The sequence below is a fragment of the Aythya ferina genome (assembly GCF_964211825.1).
Source record: "Aythya ferina genome assembly, chromosome: 2".
Classification (NCBI taxonomy): Eukaryota; Metazoa; Chordata; class Aves; order Anseriformes; family Anatidae; genus Aythya; species Aythya ferina.
Window position 1 is genome coordinate 53,644,366 of NC_140297.1, and position 20,077 is coordinate 53,664,442.

The window sequence follows — 20,077 nt, forward strand, 5'->3', positions numbered from 1 at the left end:
CTTGAATTCCTTTGAGCCATCTTGCACTCCACCTGACATACTGGCTCAGGCCACACAGCCTGTTACTCACTTCTGTGACTTTTGCCGTTGGAGATGTATTATAGAGGTTTCAGGATGAAGCACCTCAAAACATTTCAAACTTCTTATTTTCAGACTGTTTGAGTTTTGAGTCTCCCTGCCATGTACTAAATTGTGTCGGCTGTCTTCCCCATATCGTATGACCACATTTGACATACTGTATTTGTTAAATCCAATGACCTCAGAGGCTTCTACATGGCATGAGTCCTCCCTGCCCCTCTCACACACTCCCAAATACCATTCTTCTTTAGAGTCACCGTTCCAAGTGAATGGTGGGCAAACAATTAAGAAGTTAAAATTGTACATTTTATTGCCAGGTAGCCTTTGGGCAGACTATGCATTTTTCAGATAACCAAAATATAAACTTGTGCTCAGACAATCAACTCTCCTGTACTACTGAATCCCAAGAAGGTAGCAGGTAATCTTTACTATTTCCTGTGGAGTCCCTCTTTACTTGCTTCAGTCTCCTTATAGCAAGTTAAAATCACTTCAAATTCAGGAAATCACATGTGGTATTTCAAAATTTGAGGAAATGGACTCCCCAGACTTCCATTTAAATCTTTACTGTTTCTCTATGACACTGTATCAGTCTCCCAACTTTGGAATACCAAGATAAAACTTGCAAACAATTCCAAAGCACAGAACTTTCAACTTGCATTTATTTCAGGTTTATAACGAAAGTCATTTTACACCAACTTCAAAAAATCAAGTAAAATAAAAAGCTTTCAACAAATAACTTAAGAAAAGTGATTTAGAACAGTTTTATTTTGCTTATTTCCTTATGCGGCAGATATTGTACAAAAGTGCCACAGTAGCAGTGATACTGAAGTCTACTTACACATCTTACACAATTTTAGGTTAAATCCAAGCACTGAATACTCAGAGCACTTTAAATGCATTAAACAATACAGATCAGTAATAGCACAGCCCAAATGCCAAAATATCTATTTTATACACAATTTTAAAAGCACTTAATGAAGTTACATGACTTCCAACTTACACCACACAAGTTATTTCAAAAGACACTTATTGCAGAGTACTTATATCAAATAAATCTGCAAGAAATAGTATTATTCTAAGGGCTCTGGAAAATGACTAGCATGTTCAAGCTTAAGTCTTGGTTACAGTCATGTCAATAAGGTTTTTGCTACTGACTTCACTGATGCAAAGATCTCTTATTCTCTCATTCTTCTATCAAATAAAAGACGTAAAGGCCTGCTCATGGGATTTACAAAATAGCTAATTGAAAAACATTTCCACGAGGCACATGTGCTGTATGAAAATGACTTATCACAGATTTCAGAACTGCAGTCTTTAGTACTCTTCAGTATGAAAGTCACAGACATTGCAGCAAAAGCAAATGAGAACAGAAAGAAGAGCACCACTGTTAAACTGCTGAGTTCCTTTTTAAGGCTATGTTACTGTGTTCTGGGAAGAAAGACATCAATACTTTTTGGTTTTGGTATTAATTCCCTGGGTACGGTATCATGGTATCATGTTTTTAACTGAGTTACTAGAATGCATTTCAAAGCAAACATTTTCGTACGTGTGACTTGCTTCGTAACTACAGATAGAGTCCAACAGCCATGATACAGAGATGTGTAATTTACACATCCATGTAAGAGTTAATATATGTGCAGTTAAGATATTTAGTAATGAGTACTATGATTTCTCAGTATGAACAGATCCAGTATAATTAATTAGTCCAACCTGAGAAGCTGAAGATTACCTGGGTTTTCTTACTAAAAACTGTAGGGTGCTGAAGTGCATCTCACCAGGTTCATATATTTATGTTAAAGCCATAATTTCATTAAAAAAATGAGAGAGATAATGCTACTAAAACCTTTTAAGTTTTATATTTCAAATCAGAGGTGCAAATGTGAAGCATTAGCTGTATTCATAAGAAAATATGTGAAAAGGCTTCAGCTTTATGCTGTTTAATATTAACTAAATCACTTAGGCTGTGTGTGTGTGTGTGTCTGTGTGTTAGGTCTGCTTACAGAATACCAACTCCATTAGCCACACATACTCTGGGGCTCACTTTACCTACACTTTCAGCTCACTGGACATGTGTGGCAGGTTACTGTCCAGAACCAACCCTCGTAGTGTAACTAGATACATTCTCCCTGTTGGAGTTACTATCCTGAAAACACTGCTATCATAAGATAGCTCTGGGTTTCTACACAGGAATTAGCCTTTGTCTAGCCACAGTGAACTGGCACTTGTCTGCAAGCACTGGAATAGATACATTCCTCACAATGATGGGATTGAAGAAAAGATTCCTGGAAAGATGCTAAGCAACTTATTTCCTTAGCTTTAGCTGAACTTCACAAAGCAGTATGCCTTGTAGGATCAAACAATAGTGTACTTAGAAAATCAGGGTACTATAAGCTTTGTTAATTTATTCTTAATTTTTGTTCACAAAAAGTAAGACAAAGCAATTTAAGTAAGTAATTTAAACTACTATGAACAAATTAAAAGCCTGAACAGTCTTGAGAAATGAGAGTCCTTCTGGTAACTGTTCTACCAGAAGGTAACTGGTGACACGCATTTGAAACATTTAGAAACACGTACGACTTTCTTTTATGTGAAATAATAAACACACAAAAATATGCAATAACATAAGTTTTAATTCTGAAAAGATTTAAGGGGCAGGTATCATCTGTGACTTTGCTATTCACTGTTTCACAAGCTCCGGATGTTCAGGATGAAATGTAGCCGCAGAATGCTTCACGTATAAGACTCACGGTTTCGTAACTATGTAAATTTAAACATGGATCACTGCCTTTCATTTTCTTGGCTACAAACCTCCCACTACAGCATAGTAAGCTAGCTGAAACCCAAACCACCAAGGCTTCCATGAGGTCTGTTTCTTTTTTTTCTAAGCAACTTTGAACAGCAGCAGCGCCTGATGCTGTACAGGGTACTCGCCTCCAGTGCTGCATGTAGCCACACGGAACAAGAAACAGCAAACCAGTGCCGAATTAAGGAAGTCATTAATTGAAAGGACCATCTCCCCTAGACAATGTGTATCACTCAAAGTCAAGAACTGTGCCACTTTGTAGGTCTGCTCAGAATCACCTCTCTCCCGCTTTAGCTCGTGATCTGGAAACAATTCACCATCTGAGAGACTGTTAAACTGTTTATACCACCATCCCATTTTGTTCATGGCATTTCCCATGCAACAAATACCTTCCACTGGCAAAGAGACAGATGTTCTTACAAATTTTACAAAAATTGTTCCAGATTGATAATATTTTTTTCACACATTCCCTTAAGCTTGCACAGTACAGAAAAAAGTAATAAACCATTAACAAAAACCATGCAAAAAACCCAAGACCATCAAGCTAACATATCTAAATAAAAACTAAATCAAATAGAACACCAAAATAATGTATAAAAGCTTATCTTGTTCAAGGTCTTGAATAACATTAATAATGATGTCTTTTTTTTTGTTTTTTTTTTTTTTAAATGTCAAATTTGAGGTAAAACAAAATAAGCTTTAATTCCCCACCTTCCCCAAATCCTGGTTCTTCAGATACAAAAGAAACCTGTGCTCTTAAGTGGCGTTTAGAGCATATACTTGTACTTCAAGACTGACTAAATTTTGTATTTCAGTCCATGCAAAGGAGTAACTAAAATTACCAAATTTACCACATTAACATGGATACAAATTAATAAAAATATGAAAATGCTTTAAGAATATTCTCTTTAGTGCTTTTAACAAAGATTATTCCTGGTTTAGTTTAAATTGTGTGAGATATGTTGAAGTAAATCTTTAAGATTTATTGTTGTTCTCACTACTCAAAAGAATCTATTTGATTATCAGCTCTCTCACTTTAAAGGCATTGATGGAAATTTACATCGTTCTGACAGCATATTAGATAAAAAAAAATGCAGCAAACACAGGTTGAAAAAAATTATACTACTGTTAAGTATTATGCAGTTATGCAGTGATGTAAACCGTAAAGTATCACAATCTAACTGTAGATGTTAAATCATGAACATGCTGAACAACTGATCATTTGACAGGTAACCAAAAAGTGCCTTGCACAATAATTTAGTATCTTCACCTGTAAGCTTCTGCATCGTAATTCTACATCAACCATTTCAGTCTTGGACATCGAAGTAGTCAATTACTGGCTCTTCTTTTAATGGTTTGGATAAACCACTGCTTCCACTACTCCTGAAATTATAAGAATATTAGATGTTACTCACTCTGCATGAAACACAAGATAAAAGTAGGTTGAAGTCACAAATTCCCATAACGTCTCAGTGTGCATATGAACACTGCATTGATAGATGGGGTGTTCTAAATTATGTTCTAATGGAAATATCTTAATGCTTCAGAAAACATTTAACTATGATTTTGGGGAAAAAATATATACTTTATCAAATTAACGTATAACGGTGCATGGCTGAATTGATACAATTTGTTTTTGAGTTTTACCAGAAACTATCATTTATAATATTTATTGCAAAAGCACTAATGTACTGAAGACTAAATGCTAAACATGCTTTTAAATAATAAAATATAAACATAAATAAAAATATATTTACTAACTGTCCTAATAAATTATTTTATGCCAGTAAGACACTACTTATCTTTTACACAGAAAAGTTAAAAATATAAAACAACCCAAACCTCCAAAACATTAATCTCTTCTCAATCATCTAATCTTTATAAAAAAAAAAAAGAGAGGTCCATAATATTTGTTTTTAATACTACTCTTATATCACTGTCAATCCTACATTCTGTTAGCATTTAATTTCAGGTTTACTTCTGTGGACAGAAAAATTTAGTGCAGGCTGCAAGCTCCGCAGCAGCATGTAAGTTGAGTAAAAGACTCAGGGAACATAAAATTGAAGTTCATGAACACTCTTCCTTGAGCAAACCAGCACAAAACTGAAGAACACCATTTTAGAAACACATTTCTTACTTATCTGTTTGTTTGTAATGAGGAATAGGAGGTGGAGGCCTGTTCTGCATTTCTTTATCCAGCACAGAAGTTAAAGTATTGCTTGGACAAATGGATTTCCCTCTAGAAAAAAAAAAAAAAAAAAAAAAAAAGTTATTTTATTCAACAGGAATTTATATTCATTTAGAAATTCGGGCAAAAAAAGAGTTACGTTTAGAAGTAGTGGTACCAGTGTCTGAGTTCATATTTGTATTTCATCTACATAACTATTTAATTTTCATATAGTCACAGAATATCCTGTAACAGAAGTAACCCACAAGGATCGAGTCCAGCTCCTGGCTCCACACAGGACTACCTAAAAATCAAACCATCTCTCTGAGATTGTTGTCCAAATGCTTCTTGAACTCCAACAGGCTTGATGCCACAATCACTTACCTGGGGAGCCTGCTCAAAAGCTCAACCACCCTCTCAGAGAAGAACCTTTTCCTAATATCCAATCTGAACCTCCCTTGATGCATCTTCATGCTATTCCTCCCTTGGGTCTCATCACTGGCCACAAGAGAAAAAAGATCAGCACCTTCCTCATCTCTCCCCCTCACGAGGAAGCTGTAGGCTGCATCAAGGTCTATGGTCACAGATCACTGCATCTTCACAAGAAACTGGCTGCTCTTGGCTTGGACTGGCGCACGCTTCGTTGGGTTAGAAACTGGCTGGATAGCCGGGCCCAAAGAGTCGTGGTGAATGGAGCCAAGTCCAGTTGGAGGCCAGTCACTAGTGGCGTCCCCCAGGGCTCGGTGCTGGGGCCGGTCCTCTTTAATATCTTCATCGATGATCTGGACGAGGGCATCGAGTGCACCCTCAGTAAGTTCGCAGATGACACCAAGTTAGGTGCGTGTGTCGATCTGCTTGAGGGTAGGAAAGCTCTGCAGGAGGATCTGGATAGGCTGGACCGATGGGCTGAGGTCAACTGCATGAAGTTTAACAAGGCCAAGTGCCGGGTCCTGCACCTGGGGCGCAATAACCCCAAGCAGAGCTACAGGCTGGGAGAGGAATGGTTGGAAAGCTGCCAGGCAGAGAAGGACCTGGGAGTGATGGTGGACAGTCGGCTGAATATGAGCCAGCAGTGTGCTCAGGTGGCCAAGAAGGCCAACGGCATCCTGGCTTGTATTAGGAACAGCGTGACCAGCAGGGCTAGGGAGGTGATCGTCCCCCTGTACTCAGCCCTGGTGAGGCCGCACCTCGAGTACTGTGTTCAGTTTTGGGCCCCTCGCTACAAGAAGGACATCGAGGTGCTTGAGCGGGTGCAGAGAAGGGCGACGAAGCTGGTGAGGGGCCTGGAGAACAAGTCCTACGAGGAGCGGCTGAGGGAGCTGGGCTTGTTCAGCCTGGAGAAGAGGAGGCTCAGGGGCGACCTTATCGCTCTTTTTAGGTACCTCAAGGGAGGCTGTAGCGAGGTGGGGGTTGGCCTGTTCTCCCACGTGCCTGGTGACAGGACGAGGGGGAATGGGCTTAAGTTGAGCCAGGGGAGTTTTAGGTTAGATGTTAGGAAGAACTTCTTTACAGAAAGGGTTGTGAGGCATTGGAACAGGCTGCCCAGGGAAGTGGTGGAGTCACCATCCCTGGAAGTCTTCAAAAGACGCTTAGATGTAGAGCTTAGGGATATGGTTTAGTGGGGACTGCTAGCGTTAGGTCAGAGGTTGGACTCGATGACCTTGAGGTCTCTTCCAACCTAGAAAATTCTGTGATTCTGTGATTCTGTAATATCTAATGCTGTGGAGCCACGTTCTTAACCTCAAGCAGCAAGTCGCATTAAACTTACTCATCACTCTGCACTAAAACTAGGCCCCTGTGAAGCAGTCCTCTCCAAGGAACAATAACAGAATCACAGAATGGTTTGGATCAGAAGGGACCCTAAAGATCACCTGATTTCAACCCCCCTGCCACGGGCAGGGACACTCTCCACCAGGCCAGGTTGCTCAAAGCCCCATCCAACCTGGCCTTAAACACTTCCAAGGATGGGGCTCCTCTGGGCAACCTGTGCCAGTGCCTCACAATACACTGCCACTTCCTCACCCGTTAGCCCAGGTGCATGAGACCAGAAAAATGATATGCATTAAGAAAAAAACAAACAAACAAATAAACAGTTCTTCCTGCCCTCCACATAGGTCTATAATGCGACCATAACCGTACAATGAAGCATCCCATTTGTGCTTGTGCCCTCTGCAATACAAGGGCCACCCTGTGGCCATGGTGCAGGGCAGTATTTTCTCCAATGCAGGAAGACAGTATGCTTTAGTATGTCCCTAGGCTTGTACCGGCTGCAAATGAAGCACAACTTCAGTACTGCACAGTCCATATCCAAAGGCTGCACTGGCTGGAGACAGGGGAAGGATATAAAAAAAAAATGGAAACTGCTTTGAAAGATTATTACAAAAAAGGCATCTAAGCCAAAATTTTTCAAAATAAGTATCACACGCAACTCTGTCTTTAACAGGTTGTGGAGATGTCTTAAAAATTTCCTACGAGTCACTTTCAAGAGTGAGTTTGCTTTATTTCAACTTTCAGTCACGGTTTCAATGTAATTGCAGGACTGAGAGGCCTTCCACCACCATTCTGGTACACTGAACAGCACTGCTTTCCTATTTATATCTGAATGCCTCTTCTTCTTCGGAATGTTTCCCTACCTTCTGAGATGTAGACTGTTCTCTGAGTACTGCTTGCACATGATACATTTTTTGGCTAGCTACTTTTTATATGGAGAATAAATTAGCTTGGCCTCTCCATTTCTGAACAGGCGAAAAAATGCTGCTTCTTGTCCTTCATTCTTGCCCTCCTATTTACACTGCATTCATAACTTAACAGTAACTTTTATTCCACATTGGAAACAAACATTTGCCTGAATGCCCATTTATGACTTTATAATTTAAGGTAACCTTAGCCTTTCCCATTCTTCTATTCTCACAAGTACCATTATATTTAAAACCACTAGAATATGTACAAGGAAAATAGCAGACGAGTAACTATACATTAAATTATATATATGCTCTAACATTGTTTATTCCTACATACAGCAAGTCACTGATTTTATGAGCAACCCATTCCACAATTGCTACATATTGTATGAATCTTCTTCCTGCAACTGTTTCAAACCTGATGATTTTTATTTGTGCCCATTACCTCGTCTGTTGAGAGAAGAAAGAGAGAATATGCGTTCTCTACTCGGGCTATGATTTCAGGTATCTTTGAGATAACGCTGCAGTACCTTTCCAGGCTTTTTTCAAGAAGATAACCCGTATCTCTCACTGTTTTTAACAGTCTACTATGTCTCTGACAAACCAACTTAGAATGCAAAGTAGGAGTAAATGAATTTACACTTATCTAATGTGACCAAAACACTTAATAATTACGCTGTATTTTTTATTATTGAATAATGTTCTGAGCTTAAAGCTGCATTTACATGGAAATTATGAGGTAAAAAATCCTACAATTATTTTATCAGAAAACTGCCATAACATACTAAAGTAATTTAAACATATTAACCATATAATTATGCATTAAAATTTAACCATATATTAAATCTCTCTAAAAATCTATATAAGCCTGTATATAAAGATATATTTATATACTCACCTACATATGTAAGTTATATATAAACATTAAATTAAATGCTGTTCCTAGAAGGAACACCAAAAATAAGCCTCTTCCCCTTTTTGCCATACCAGTCTGCACATAACCTTTTAACACGGTACTGCCCCACGGAAGGAATCCTGTATCAGAAGGAATCTGGTATTGCAACTGCTCAAAAAGATGGTGACTACAAAGGCAACCAGCAGGGAAGCATGGAGAAAGGCACTTAAGATGAACCACTAGGAATGTTCTTTATATGCTTAGACATCAGCAATGCTGTACATCAGTGATTCTAATGCAGCTAACATGATCATCTCATACCAATGTTGTGGAATGATGACAGGTGCATTTTGCTGATGGCAAAGTAGTCATGGTGCTTGCTCCTAGCCTATTATCTGCCTAGAGGAACTCTCTTTAGCACCAAGGATACCTTTTCTCACTCCTCTGATCCAACTTGTATGGTGATGTTACCATTTCAGTGACATAACAGGGAAGAGTAGGAAAAATGCCTAGTGTCATTTCTTGTTATGTATACTTGGAAATGCCCCTAAAAGAAATCTGCAGGGAATACTGAAAACAGGATGAAACAAACTGAATCAAACCATTTAGGCTTTGTGTTGACTAGACTCTGGATTTGAAGAAGCTGTTGTGAAAATGCATTCAGCTCTGGGGCCCCCAACATGAGAAAGACATGGACATATTTGAACGAGTCCAGAGGAAGGCCACAAAGATGATCAAATGGGCTGAAACGCCTGTACTACAAATACAAGATGAAGCGTTGGGGTTTTTCAGCCTACAGAAGAGAAGGCTCCAGGGAGACCTCACAGCAGTCTTCCAGTACTTAAAGGGGGTCTACCAGAGAGCTGGAGAGGAACTCTTTGTCAGGGCATATAGTGTTAGGACAAGGAGTAATGGCTTTAAACTAAAACAGGGAAGATTTAGATTAGGTTTTAGGAAAAAAATGTTTACTCAGAGGGTAGTGAGGTACTGGAACAGGTTGTGCAGACAATCTCTTGATGCCCCATCCCTGGAAGTGTTTAAGGCCAGGCTGGATGGGGCTGTGAGCAACCTCGTCTAGTGGGAGATGTCCCTGCCCACGGCAGGGGGGTTGAAATTAGGTGATCTTTAAGGTCCCTTCTGAACTAAACTATTCTACGAAATACTCTAAAAATATCATCCTAGAACTTGAGCTATCAATTGTCTGAGGCTTCAATGAGTTTTATGTCTAGAAGAAGTGGTCTTTGCCACTTGAAATAAAATTAAAATGAAAAGAATCCTTGGATGAATTCAATTAGGAAACATTGCTACGCAGCTGAAAAACACTGTTGTATAGCACTCAGTGTCTATAAGAGCAGAAGTAAAAGTGCAGCATTTGTGTTCTGCACTGCATGATCTTCCCTAAACAACAAAAGGGAAGGAGCAAGTATGCAACTTCTAACACTACAGAAGGCTTCCCATTCTAAAGTTTCAGCATACAATGACTTTTTTTTTTAAACATCATCTGTCCTACTCGTTTCTCTGACACTTTCTCCTCCTCTTCACTAATTTCTCATCATCCTCCAGCCCCTTGCTTTTTCTGAGGAAGCTTTTTCAAATGTGGTCTCTCTTCTCACCCTTCTTTTGTAGGGAAAAGGGAGATACCTTAAATTGGTTCACAGAAACATAAAGAGTTACCTTAAAGTAGTGTCCCATCTTTATTGAAAGAGATCAAGATTCTAACTAGGATAACAGGCTCAGGAGCAGCTCATGGCACTGTAACTAGCAGGGATGGTAACATTTTTTTAATTTTTTAACTATAGCCAACATCTACAGTTAGAAACCAATTAAATGAGTTGTCAAAGAACCACAATTTGACAGTGCTGAACTAAAATTTGTCAATGTTAAACTAAATATGTTGCTCAGTGACAGAAGAATCAAGGAAGCCACACTCTCCAGTCAATAACCTTGCTTTTCCCCCAGCTATATTCCCTTCATTTCCTTTTATACTATGAACTTCTTTCTACATGCCCTCTCCAAGCATCTCTAATTTTGCTTAGACATCTTTTATATTTGCAGTAATCCGTTTCCAACTTTGTCCATTAACAAAAAAGAAAGGATAGGACTTTCTGTGGCAGGTTCAGGTGTGCAGAGAAGTTCCAATACGAGCCTTCTTCAAAGAAGGTGCAAATTTAGATGTGACTTCTCTATCCAGCCATGAATATTCATAAAATTTTATTACTTTTATCATCCCTGATACTTCTGTCAAATTTAGCTGATGACAAAAAGACAAGAAGTTACTGCTAAGCCAAACGGAAAACAGACTTGCAAAATCTTGTTTTCTTAGCTTTTTCATTTTTAATTGGGTTTTCTTCTCTGAAGATGTATTCAACCAGGGGGAAACAGAAGCTTATCAAATGTTAAAACTGCTTTAAAAACTTTTAAAAGGAAGCTACTGCATGCTGCAAATTGTACTGTAAACAAACTCATTCAATTAAGTGATATAAACATACACAGTTACTAGAAAACAAAATGAATTACATACTTCACTGCAGTGATAACAACGTTACGCTTTGGTTCGTTGTCATAGCTCACACTTTCAATGCCATACACCTGAGCTAATTCATGGATGATTCTGCGATGATCCCTGTTCATTGGTGGGTAACAATGACTCTTCTTTGTATGCTTGCCCTGAAATTAAAAAAGAAAAAAAAATAATATATATATATAAATATATAAAATGAGGGAGTGAGCAAGCAAAGAAAGGCAAGCAGAAAGGAAAGGTGTGTGGGAAAGAGAAAGCATTTCTAACTCTAAAATTTTGCCACCATGACAAAGTAGTCCTACAAAATGTTAATACATCAGTATTGGCAAAAAAAAATCATCTAAAAAACAACCATTTAGTTCCCACCTCAAAGCATACATACACACATTTATGTGTACATTTAAGTTCGAAACAAATCCTGAATACATCTATTCTGTCTACATCCCAAAGAAGCAGTATAATTTATCTGAATTTTTCTTTTTCAAACTGGTTTTTACAATGCACATACACAGCAGGTGGCTACAAAGGCATCAGATTTAGTTATCACTTCTCTCTACCAAATAAGCGATATATCTGGAAAACCTGCCACGTAATAAAGTCTATTGATGTTATTAAATAGCAACAAAACTGTAGTTTCAGTTTCAGTGAACAAAAACTGATAATGCTTGATTTGACAACAATTGTTACATCAACAGTCAAAGAAAGAACAGAAAAAAATAAAAGCGTCTCTCCTTCCTAAAGGACTGGGTGTCTTAACAACAGCAGATGCAGATGAGGGTAAGATACTCAGTCTGCTTCGGGGTTTCAAGACACTGTGCTTCAGCCTTTGCCTTGGTTGTCACCAACAAGGTCTCAGAGGTCTTTGGGGCTATCAACAGGGTTCAAGAAGACAAACTGCCAGTATTAGATAACGTTTGAGTCAGGGACTGCAAGAGAAGTCCCAGCCTGTACAGGGTTCCGGGACTGGATGCAGTACATTTAACAACACAGAGACTAGGAGTATGTGTTGTTCTTTATCACTTTTGAAAGGTTACAGACATCGGGGGTAGGAGCCTAATGATCGGAGAAAGGCAACTGTTGTGTTTTCAAGAACAGCAAGACAGACAACACAAGAACTACAGGACAATGAGCTACATTTCAAAGCCTGCGAAAAAAAAACACAGCCTCTCGTCAGCCATTTTTAGGCACATGAAGTAGAAGGTCCCTTGGAGTAGCCAGAGAGGATTTAGCAAACTTCTTCAGTATCTGATTGGATAAGGCCCATTCATTCAGGGGCTGAGTTCAGCGTTGGTTCTTGCTTCAAGAAAGAGCTGCACTAGATTACCTCTGCAGGCTCCTTCCAACCTGAATGATTCTAAGACATCTTCTGACAGGCTACGTTAAACGTTCAAATACAAATGTCTGATTAGTACACCTTCGGATTGCACAAGGAGAACTGTTATGTTAAAAAGCAGTTGCTTTACAAGTCATGTGAAAACTCTTCAAATCATTAAGATGCACAGAACCCCATTTTAGAATGTAATAAAAGGACAATTTTGATAAATCTTAAACTACACACAAATCTATTCCAGTCTGTTCAAGTCTATTATTGCACGATCACAGTGCTGCCAGAAGTAACTTTGACACAGTACTGTGTACTCTTTCTTTTTTAATATTCTAGGAAACTATTAATTTGATATAATCTTTAACTGGTTAGATTAAGCAAAAAGAATACTCCTGGAAATTATTCAAGCAACTGCAGGAATCAACACAGGTTCTTGAAACTTCTTCTTGGGTCCTTTACAGTGTTTCTGTAAATCAGTATTACTGTAAAGGAGGAATGCTACTTAACAGTAATCCTATTTGTCATAGTCCTTTTCTCTACTATTCAACTCCGCAAAACATTTGTTCACCAGTTCTTACTAAGAAAGGCAGAATGAGGATGAAACTCATCCCCTCCATTGAGACAAAGAGAATACTCATTCTGCTGCAGTCACCTAGATATAGTCTGCTACAGATGAATTTAACAGAGGAAGATAAACATTAAAGGCACAGTGTACCTGCCCTGTATATGGATGGTTTATACCTGCCTCCTTTCAGAACATTAAGTAGCTAAATTATGAATAGTAACCAGACCTGAAGTGGTGGTCAATCTTTTCCACAAGTCTTCAGAATAATCACATACTGTCTGGACAGAGTTACTTAGCAATAAACAGTAATAAACTTTCCACCTACTACAACACTTTCAGCATATAGACAAACATTTGGATAAAGAAAACTCTATAGATTTTGTACCTTTAGAAGGATGATGTTTAAAGGGATGATTCTGGGCTCAAAAAAAATCAGAATTTCTGTCTATGTGCTGACAGAGCTGGATGACATGAATGTTTTCTGTCCTGTCTGCTTACACATGTCAATAGTGACAACTCTGCTGTGCTAGATTAATACACACTAATGAGTCTAGGGGAACAGATATTCATGAAGCAAGCAAAGTCATACAATGACAGATAAAGTTAACTGTATTAATATGTAAGCGTGTATTTACAAAATGACAAAATTACAAATTGACAAAAAGCATCAGAATCCTTTTCATTACGCATTTATCCAGTTAAGCTGAAATTAGTATCCAAAGGAACAGTGCAAAAATATAAACAAGTCAAAACAAAAATGTGTAAGCATAAGTAACAGTAATCAGTACAAAATACATAGTACTGATACAGGCAGAGCTACCTGAATGCTTCATAGACCAGCATGCAAAATACTTTTAATACAAGGAAGTAAAGCTTAACATCTAGAAACAAAGAACACAAGTCACATCTCAAGACAGAAAGGATTTAGGAGTCATGGTAAACAAACAACTGAACAGAGACTCAAGCATAAGACAGATTTAGGGATCTTGGCAGAAGAACAACTAAGCACAGTCTCCTTGCATAATGCCATGTCAAACATATTAATCCAGTCTTTGGATACATAAGAAGTGGGAGTTGACTTGTCTGGCTGGGCAACAGGTCTGAATGAAGAGCAGTGATAACACTTACCAGGCATAGAGACATCTCCAACACATTACAAATACCTGTGGTTGCAAGAGGGAACATGACTGGTAATCAGGAATCTAAGCAGTTCAAGGAGGAATTTGACAGCCTTGCGAAACTTAGTATGTAACTAAATAGAGAATTTTCAGGTACAGAACAAAGATTATGGTGGGACTCCTCAGGTAACTGTTCAGTTTGCCTACTGAAGAATTCATGAAAATAATTTTTTACCTGGACATGCATCATAACGTACAGACTCCAAATGATAAGACTTGTGTAACTTGTTTTTGGTGTTCAGAAAAAAATCTCTTCCCCTTTGAAATATAAATTGACTTCTGGGAACTTCTTGTACCTTATGGAATAGCAATTCCCAACAGCCTGAGGTGCAAGTGGGTGCAGAACTCATCCTTGAGGTACTGAATTGTCAGGTGGGCCTAACTGGTTCATCTTCATCATGACAGAAGCTTAAATGAACATTGACCAATTCTCCCTTTAGGTCAGACAAGGGAAGGACTGTTATGGCTAGCTTGTTTGTTTTTTTCATCCTCTTCTGCAATGGAGGCTCTTTTTAATATACACTCAATGGTCTGTTTTGTAGAATTGTTATTTAACAAATACTTTGTTACTGCTGAGAACTAAACCTTAGAGATTTTCTTGAGCTCTCCTGTTCTCTTGTTCCACTATATTTTATGTCACTAATCCATTCTATATTACTAATTCAAGACGTATAGTCACCTTTTTTGTACCATATTACACATATTGGTTGGCTGTTGGTTTGGGAATATATATTGGTATATCCAGTTATCAAATATACAAATGTGTACATATACATTTCTCCGTACAGGTGTGTAAAATAAAGGCAGTATACAAAGGTATAAAATAGGATAACTACAGTCAAAACAACGTTGGGCAAGTTATTTTTAGCTAATAACAATTATTCTACAAATCTATTAGCAAATGAGATTGGAGGGGCCTGAATATAATTAGACACAAATAATCCCTCTCGGATTTTCATTCCAATATTGAAAAAATAGGTAAGAATATTAGACAGGTGGACAAGCACCGAGATTGCTTAAGAAACACCACACAAAAGGAAAGGAATAAAACTAGGTGATTAAAGTAGAACATATGCAGTCCTACGGCAGAGAACGGGGAAGGACATTGATACTTTCTACAGAAAGTTATGTTTCTTGAGCTAAGGACAGCTGAGGATAGAGTGGTTTATACTTCCAACTGCATGCAACAGGTCAAGCACTGTGCAGCAGCAAGCCAGTAGTACACTAACCAGACAGGCCCAAAGGCAGAATTCTGCTTTTGCTACATGCCTATGATTTTGTCTGTGGAACCGACCTCTCTAGGTATACTGGAGTCTATTAAGGCTGAATCCCAGTCTCCTTATAGGAGGAAGAGGACTACCTCACACAGAAATGCCAAAGAGCATCCACTCGACAGATATGAAAGCAAATCCCACTACAGGGACTGAATGAACCTAGGGCTTTCACCCTCAGAGTCTTAACCTTTAAATACTGTGTTTGACGATTAAAGCTTTATTGACGGAGACACAAAAATGAAAGGTAATCCACTGATGCATTAAAACCTGGCACTGGTTGAGTCTTTAAAAAAACAAAAAGTAAAAAAATCTTGACTGTCACAGAAGTGGTCGTACTGCTATGTTTTAAAAATTTTGTTCTATTATTAAAATATGCATTCTAATAGAGTAAAAACAGATCTAGTATTAATCCCTAACTATTAGCACTAAAGTTTCATAAACATAATTCTGATCCACCCCCAAAGTAAACAAAACTGTTTCTTTTAATAACTCAAAGAATACCTGAATACTGACCTTATTCACAGCTTCCACAAGCATTCTCATCTCCTTCTCAACATCACTGACAAATTTTAAATCCTTCCTGCAACAACAGCATACTAGGTAAATGAGGCAATAAAATGTACAAAGATGCAATGACTTTATCTTCTGTAATATGTAAACGTGTAACGTGTTGTAATGAAAAGTTACCATTTCAGTGTTTCTCAGTTTTGTCATTTAGGCAATCCACTTAATTAGATTACATCATTAGATGGAAAATCAGGTGTTGGGTACACAGAGTAGAATTGTTTTCAAAGACAGAAAAAGTGCACTGACTGATTTTAGAACTTATCTGGCGTAACAAATTAATGAAAACAGAAGTAGAAGCATAAAGCTATTTGCGAAGAAAAAATATTCTTGATATTATGGATTTTTTTAATTAATTGGTTTGCCCTACTTAATCACAGTAAATTGGATCTGTCAGAGTGAGCTTTATGTTCTGTTCTTATATGAGCAGGTAAACTAATTCCAAAAGAAAGGTTAACATTTATTAGAGCACTGTCCCCATGGGGAAAAATGTCTACCTGAAGAATTCATCTCTCAAATCTGGTTAGCAGTAAAAATAAATAAATAAATAAATAAATCTGCAGAATCAGTAGTCTCCTCTGTAGGATCCTGATCAGAGAACTGACTGAGTGGAGACAGTAAAAAATGACTGAGTTTATTTCTCATTTCTTCTTGACTCTGATTCTGGTCTTGCATTTTTACTCTAAGTTTAGCTTGTTTTGTTTAGTTTAGTTTAGCTTGTTTTGGTGTTTTATCAGCTTGCTTACATCCTATTTGAAGGGTTCCATTTGTGGTTGTCCTGAGCTGGAGGTTGTTTGTATATTTACAAATTAATCCAGGTGCAATTCATACTCCCTATCAAACCAAATGAAGTACCTCAATTTCCCAGGACACTGATGAGTATCTACCACTCGACTGAAGTATTTCTTAAGTTATTTAAAATTAAATTAAGTTTGAAAATATGAAATTTATTAATCATTAGGATACTGAAGCAAGTGCAAAATATATCCAACAGGCCTACACACATACAGACAAAGTAAAAATTTCTTAAGTGACCTTTATCATTTAAGCATCTTTTTACAAATCTGTCTGATCCCTCTTTATCATTCCAGGTTGCACAGTGTTTACTAGTGAGATGCTTTTGATATTAACTTGACTTTCTCTTGCCTCATTTCCAGATGTTTCATCCTAGTAGCTCTCTTTGCAACCCACATTAGCATAGTCTTAACTATGCATCATGCAAATGTTTTGCTAGTGTCTTTATTTTGAAAATTGACAGCAAGGCAAACAAATAAAAGGACTAGTACACAGAAATAGTCTCAGACTCTAAGAGTATGTTTCATTGCTTGGTTATCACTCTTGCCTTTGTCCTGAAAAAATTACAGAGAGCACAGAGATAGTGGGGGCAGAAGTTTGTGAAGCCAGTGGAAGAGTGCATACGCTGATTTGTTGTGAGAGGAATGGTGGGAACTGATGTTCCCATTGTAAATCTGGCCCTGTTATAGAACAAAGAAACCAGCCAGACACTTATTATTATTTAAACTTCTCATTTCGCTGGTCTTGAGAAAAACACATCAATTCCTTTGCCTCAATGATCACCTATTGCCATGATCACCTCTGGAGAGAAAAGGAAACAGACATTTTTACAAGAGCAAATAGAATCGATCTTCATTTCCTATCTTGCACTCTACACTGTTTACCTGTGACAATTCTCATTATTAGAACACATACCTTGCATCTTCTTTTAAAAGGTCACTGTACTTTGGTCCAGAAGAACGGATGTTGAAAGGGTCAGAGTTATCATCTATTTCAAGAGCCTCAGCAAGACGCCTAAATTCAAGCAGGGGAGAAAAAACACAAAAATGCCACCATAAATAAATAAATAAATAAAAATTACCGCCCAAGAACATTTTCTCATTGAAGAGATGGGATGCCAATACAGATAAACAGCTCACAAAAGATAGAGTCTGCACATTTGATGCTAATTTACAGGAAAGGATTTTTTTCCATATAGCATTTTTTTTTTTTTTTTTTCAGAAAAAAGTTAAAGTCCAAATTAAAAAGTTCATTGCCCACCTGTTCCTCTGAAGAGCTAAACATTCTTCATCACATTGCAACCTGAATTATTAAAAAAATACAATTAGAATCACTGTTTCTCCTCAGTTTTAAACATGATAGCAACAAACTATAGTTATCACAGCCTAAGTAAATATGTATCAGAATAATTTACTTTATTAAATCAGATAATACAGCTAACAACAGATTAGACTTTATTTCAGAGTCAGTCTGTTAGGTGTATTAATCAAATTCACAATTCAGGGAAGAGAGATTATAACATAAAAAAATAAAAATAGGTCTTCGAAGGGAAAGACTTAAGGAAATCAAGTTTTAGACAAAATGTTATTGGAGAAACTTGACGATACCTTGAAGAAGCGATACTACAAGTAAAAGCACAATTCCAGGGGAGTATCAGGAAGTACAGCGAAATGACCAAATTTAAGACCAAATTGGTTTTGTGACTTAAACACAAATGTGCAGTGCAACAGTATGAGAGCACAAGCGTCAAGCATAAATGACACAGACGTACTTTTTTCTATTATCCTAAAAAGGGTAATAGGAAAATATTATAAATAGTAAGATGATGACTAGGAGAAAAATACATCCTAAAAGTCATCCAGAAAAGAATGTTAAGAGAAATCTGAAAAAAAACTATGAACTCCAAGGAGTTTGTGCGCCTGGTAGACGCCAACATGAACATGAGTCAGCAATGTGCCCTGGCAGCAAGGAAGGCTAATGGCATTCTGGGCTACATGAGGCAAAGTATTGCCAGCAGGTCAATGCAGGTGATCCTTCCCCTCTGTTCAGCACTGATGAAGCCACACCTGGAATATTGTGCCAAGTTCTGATCACACACACCCCGCTCCACAGTACAAGAGACACATAGACATAGCAGAGAGAGTGCAGCAAAGGGCTACAGAGATGAAGGGACTGGAACATCTGAGGATGTTACTGGAACATATGAGGAACAGCTGAGAGAGATGGGACTGTTTGGGCTAGAGAAGAGGGCATTCAGTAGGGATTCTATTAATGTATGTTAATTAAGGGAGAATGCAAAGAGGACACACCGAGGCTCTTTTCAGTGGTGTCCAGAAAAAACACAAGAGGCAATAGGAACAAACTGAAACACAGGAAGATCCTTCTGAACATCAAGAAACACTTTAAAAAATAAAACAAACAAACAAACAACAAATGCATGGGTGACTGAACACTGGCACAGGTTCCCAAGAGCAGGTGTGGAGTTTCCCTCCTTGGAGGGAAACTATTCAGAAGTTGTCCTGAGCAAGTGTCTATAGGCGGTCCTGCTAGAGCAGGGGGCTTGGACCAGCTAACCTCCAAAATGCCCCTTCTAACCTCAACCATGACTGAGTTTGCAGAGTAGAAAAAAAACTCTGAAACCACAATTACATTGTTCCATATGTAATTGTCACAAGAAACTAACCAATGATCGAGAAATTCTACATTAAAGCAAAAAGAAGAACAGCTAAAGAATTGCAAAACATCCTACTAGCAGTATTACAGCAGAGTCAGGCTATTATTTAAAACTCTTTTTAAACTGTGATTCTGCTGACAATATTATGCATTTTCCAAGTCAACTGTTCTTCAAGTAAACACAAGGATTTCATACATGTTTCTACAGGTCTGTCCTTACCTGGCCTGCTTCATTTCTTTTTTCGTAATAAGCCTACTGATTTCCACTGAATCTCCAAGCTGCAGATCTGTTAACTTAGTGGCTATAGATATAGCAGCTATTCTGAAAAAGAACAGTATTAGCTTTCACTTGAGGCAGGACATAAACCTTGGAAATTGTATATAGAGCTTCAGATTTAAATATCAAGGTGGGAGAAGTTTCCTTTTCAGATTACATAATTGTACTCTAGTTCTACATCACCTTGTTTTAGGAGTCTAATCTAGATGTACAAATAAAAAGGTTACACTCATCTTCAACAAACTAACAAACAGACTTGCCCCTTCATGGAAATATTCAGAG

General features: G+C 37.9%; 1 protein-coding gene across 2 annotated transcripts in view; it reads right to left on the reverse strand.

Annotated features, from left to right (window-relative positions):
• Positions 1-20,077, reverse strand: part of NFX1 (nuclear transcription factor, X-box binding 1) — a 64,671-nt gene that overhangs the window by 4,508 nt on the left and 40,086 nt on the right. Inside the window, exons 18-24 of one of the 2 annotated variants that reach the window (XR_014689787.1) lie at positions 19,739-19,840; positions 18,106-18,147; positions 17,761-17,859; positions 16,000-16,066; positions 11,146-11,291; positions 5,023-5,120; positions 4,152-4,270 (exon numbers count right to left, since the gene is read on the reverse strand). Coding sequence is in view for 1 of the 2 variants with exons in the window: in XM_084510052.1 (XP_084366178.1) it covers positions 4,189-4,264; positions 5,019-5,120; positions 11,146-11,291; positions 16,000-16,066; positions 17,761-17,859; positions 18,106-18,147; positions 19,739-19,840 (634 nt within the window). In the remaining variant the exon portion in view is untranslated. Of the gene's footprint in view, positions 1-4,151; positions 4,271-5,018; positions 5,121-11,145; positions 11,292-15,999; positions 16,067-17,760; positions 17,860-18,105; positions 18,148-19,738; positions 19,841-20,077 lie in introns of both variants that reach the window. The other variant, XM_084510052.1, reaches the window with a different exon arrangement.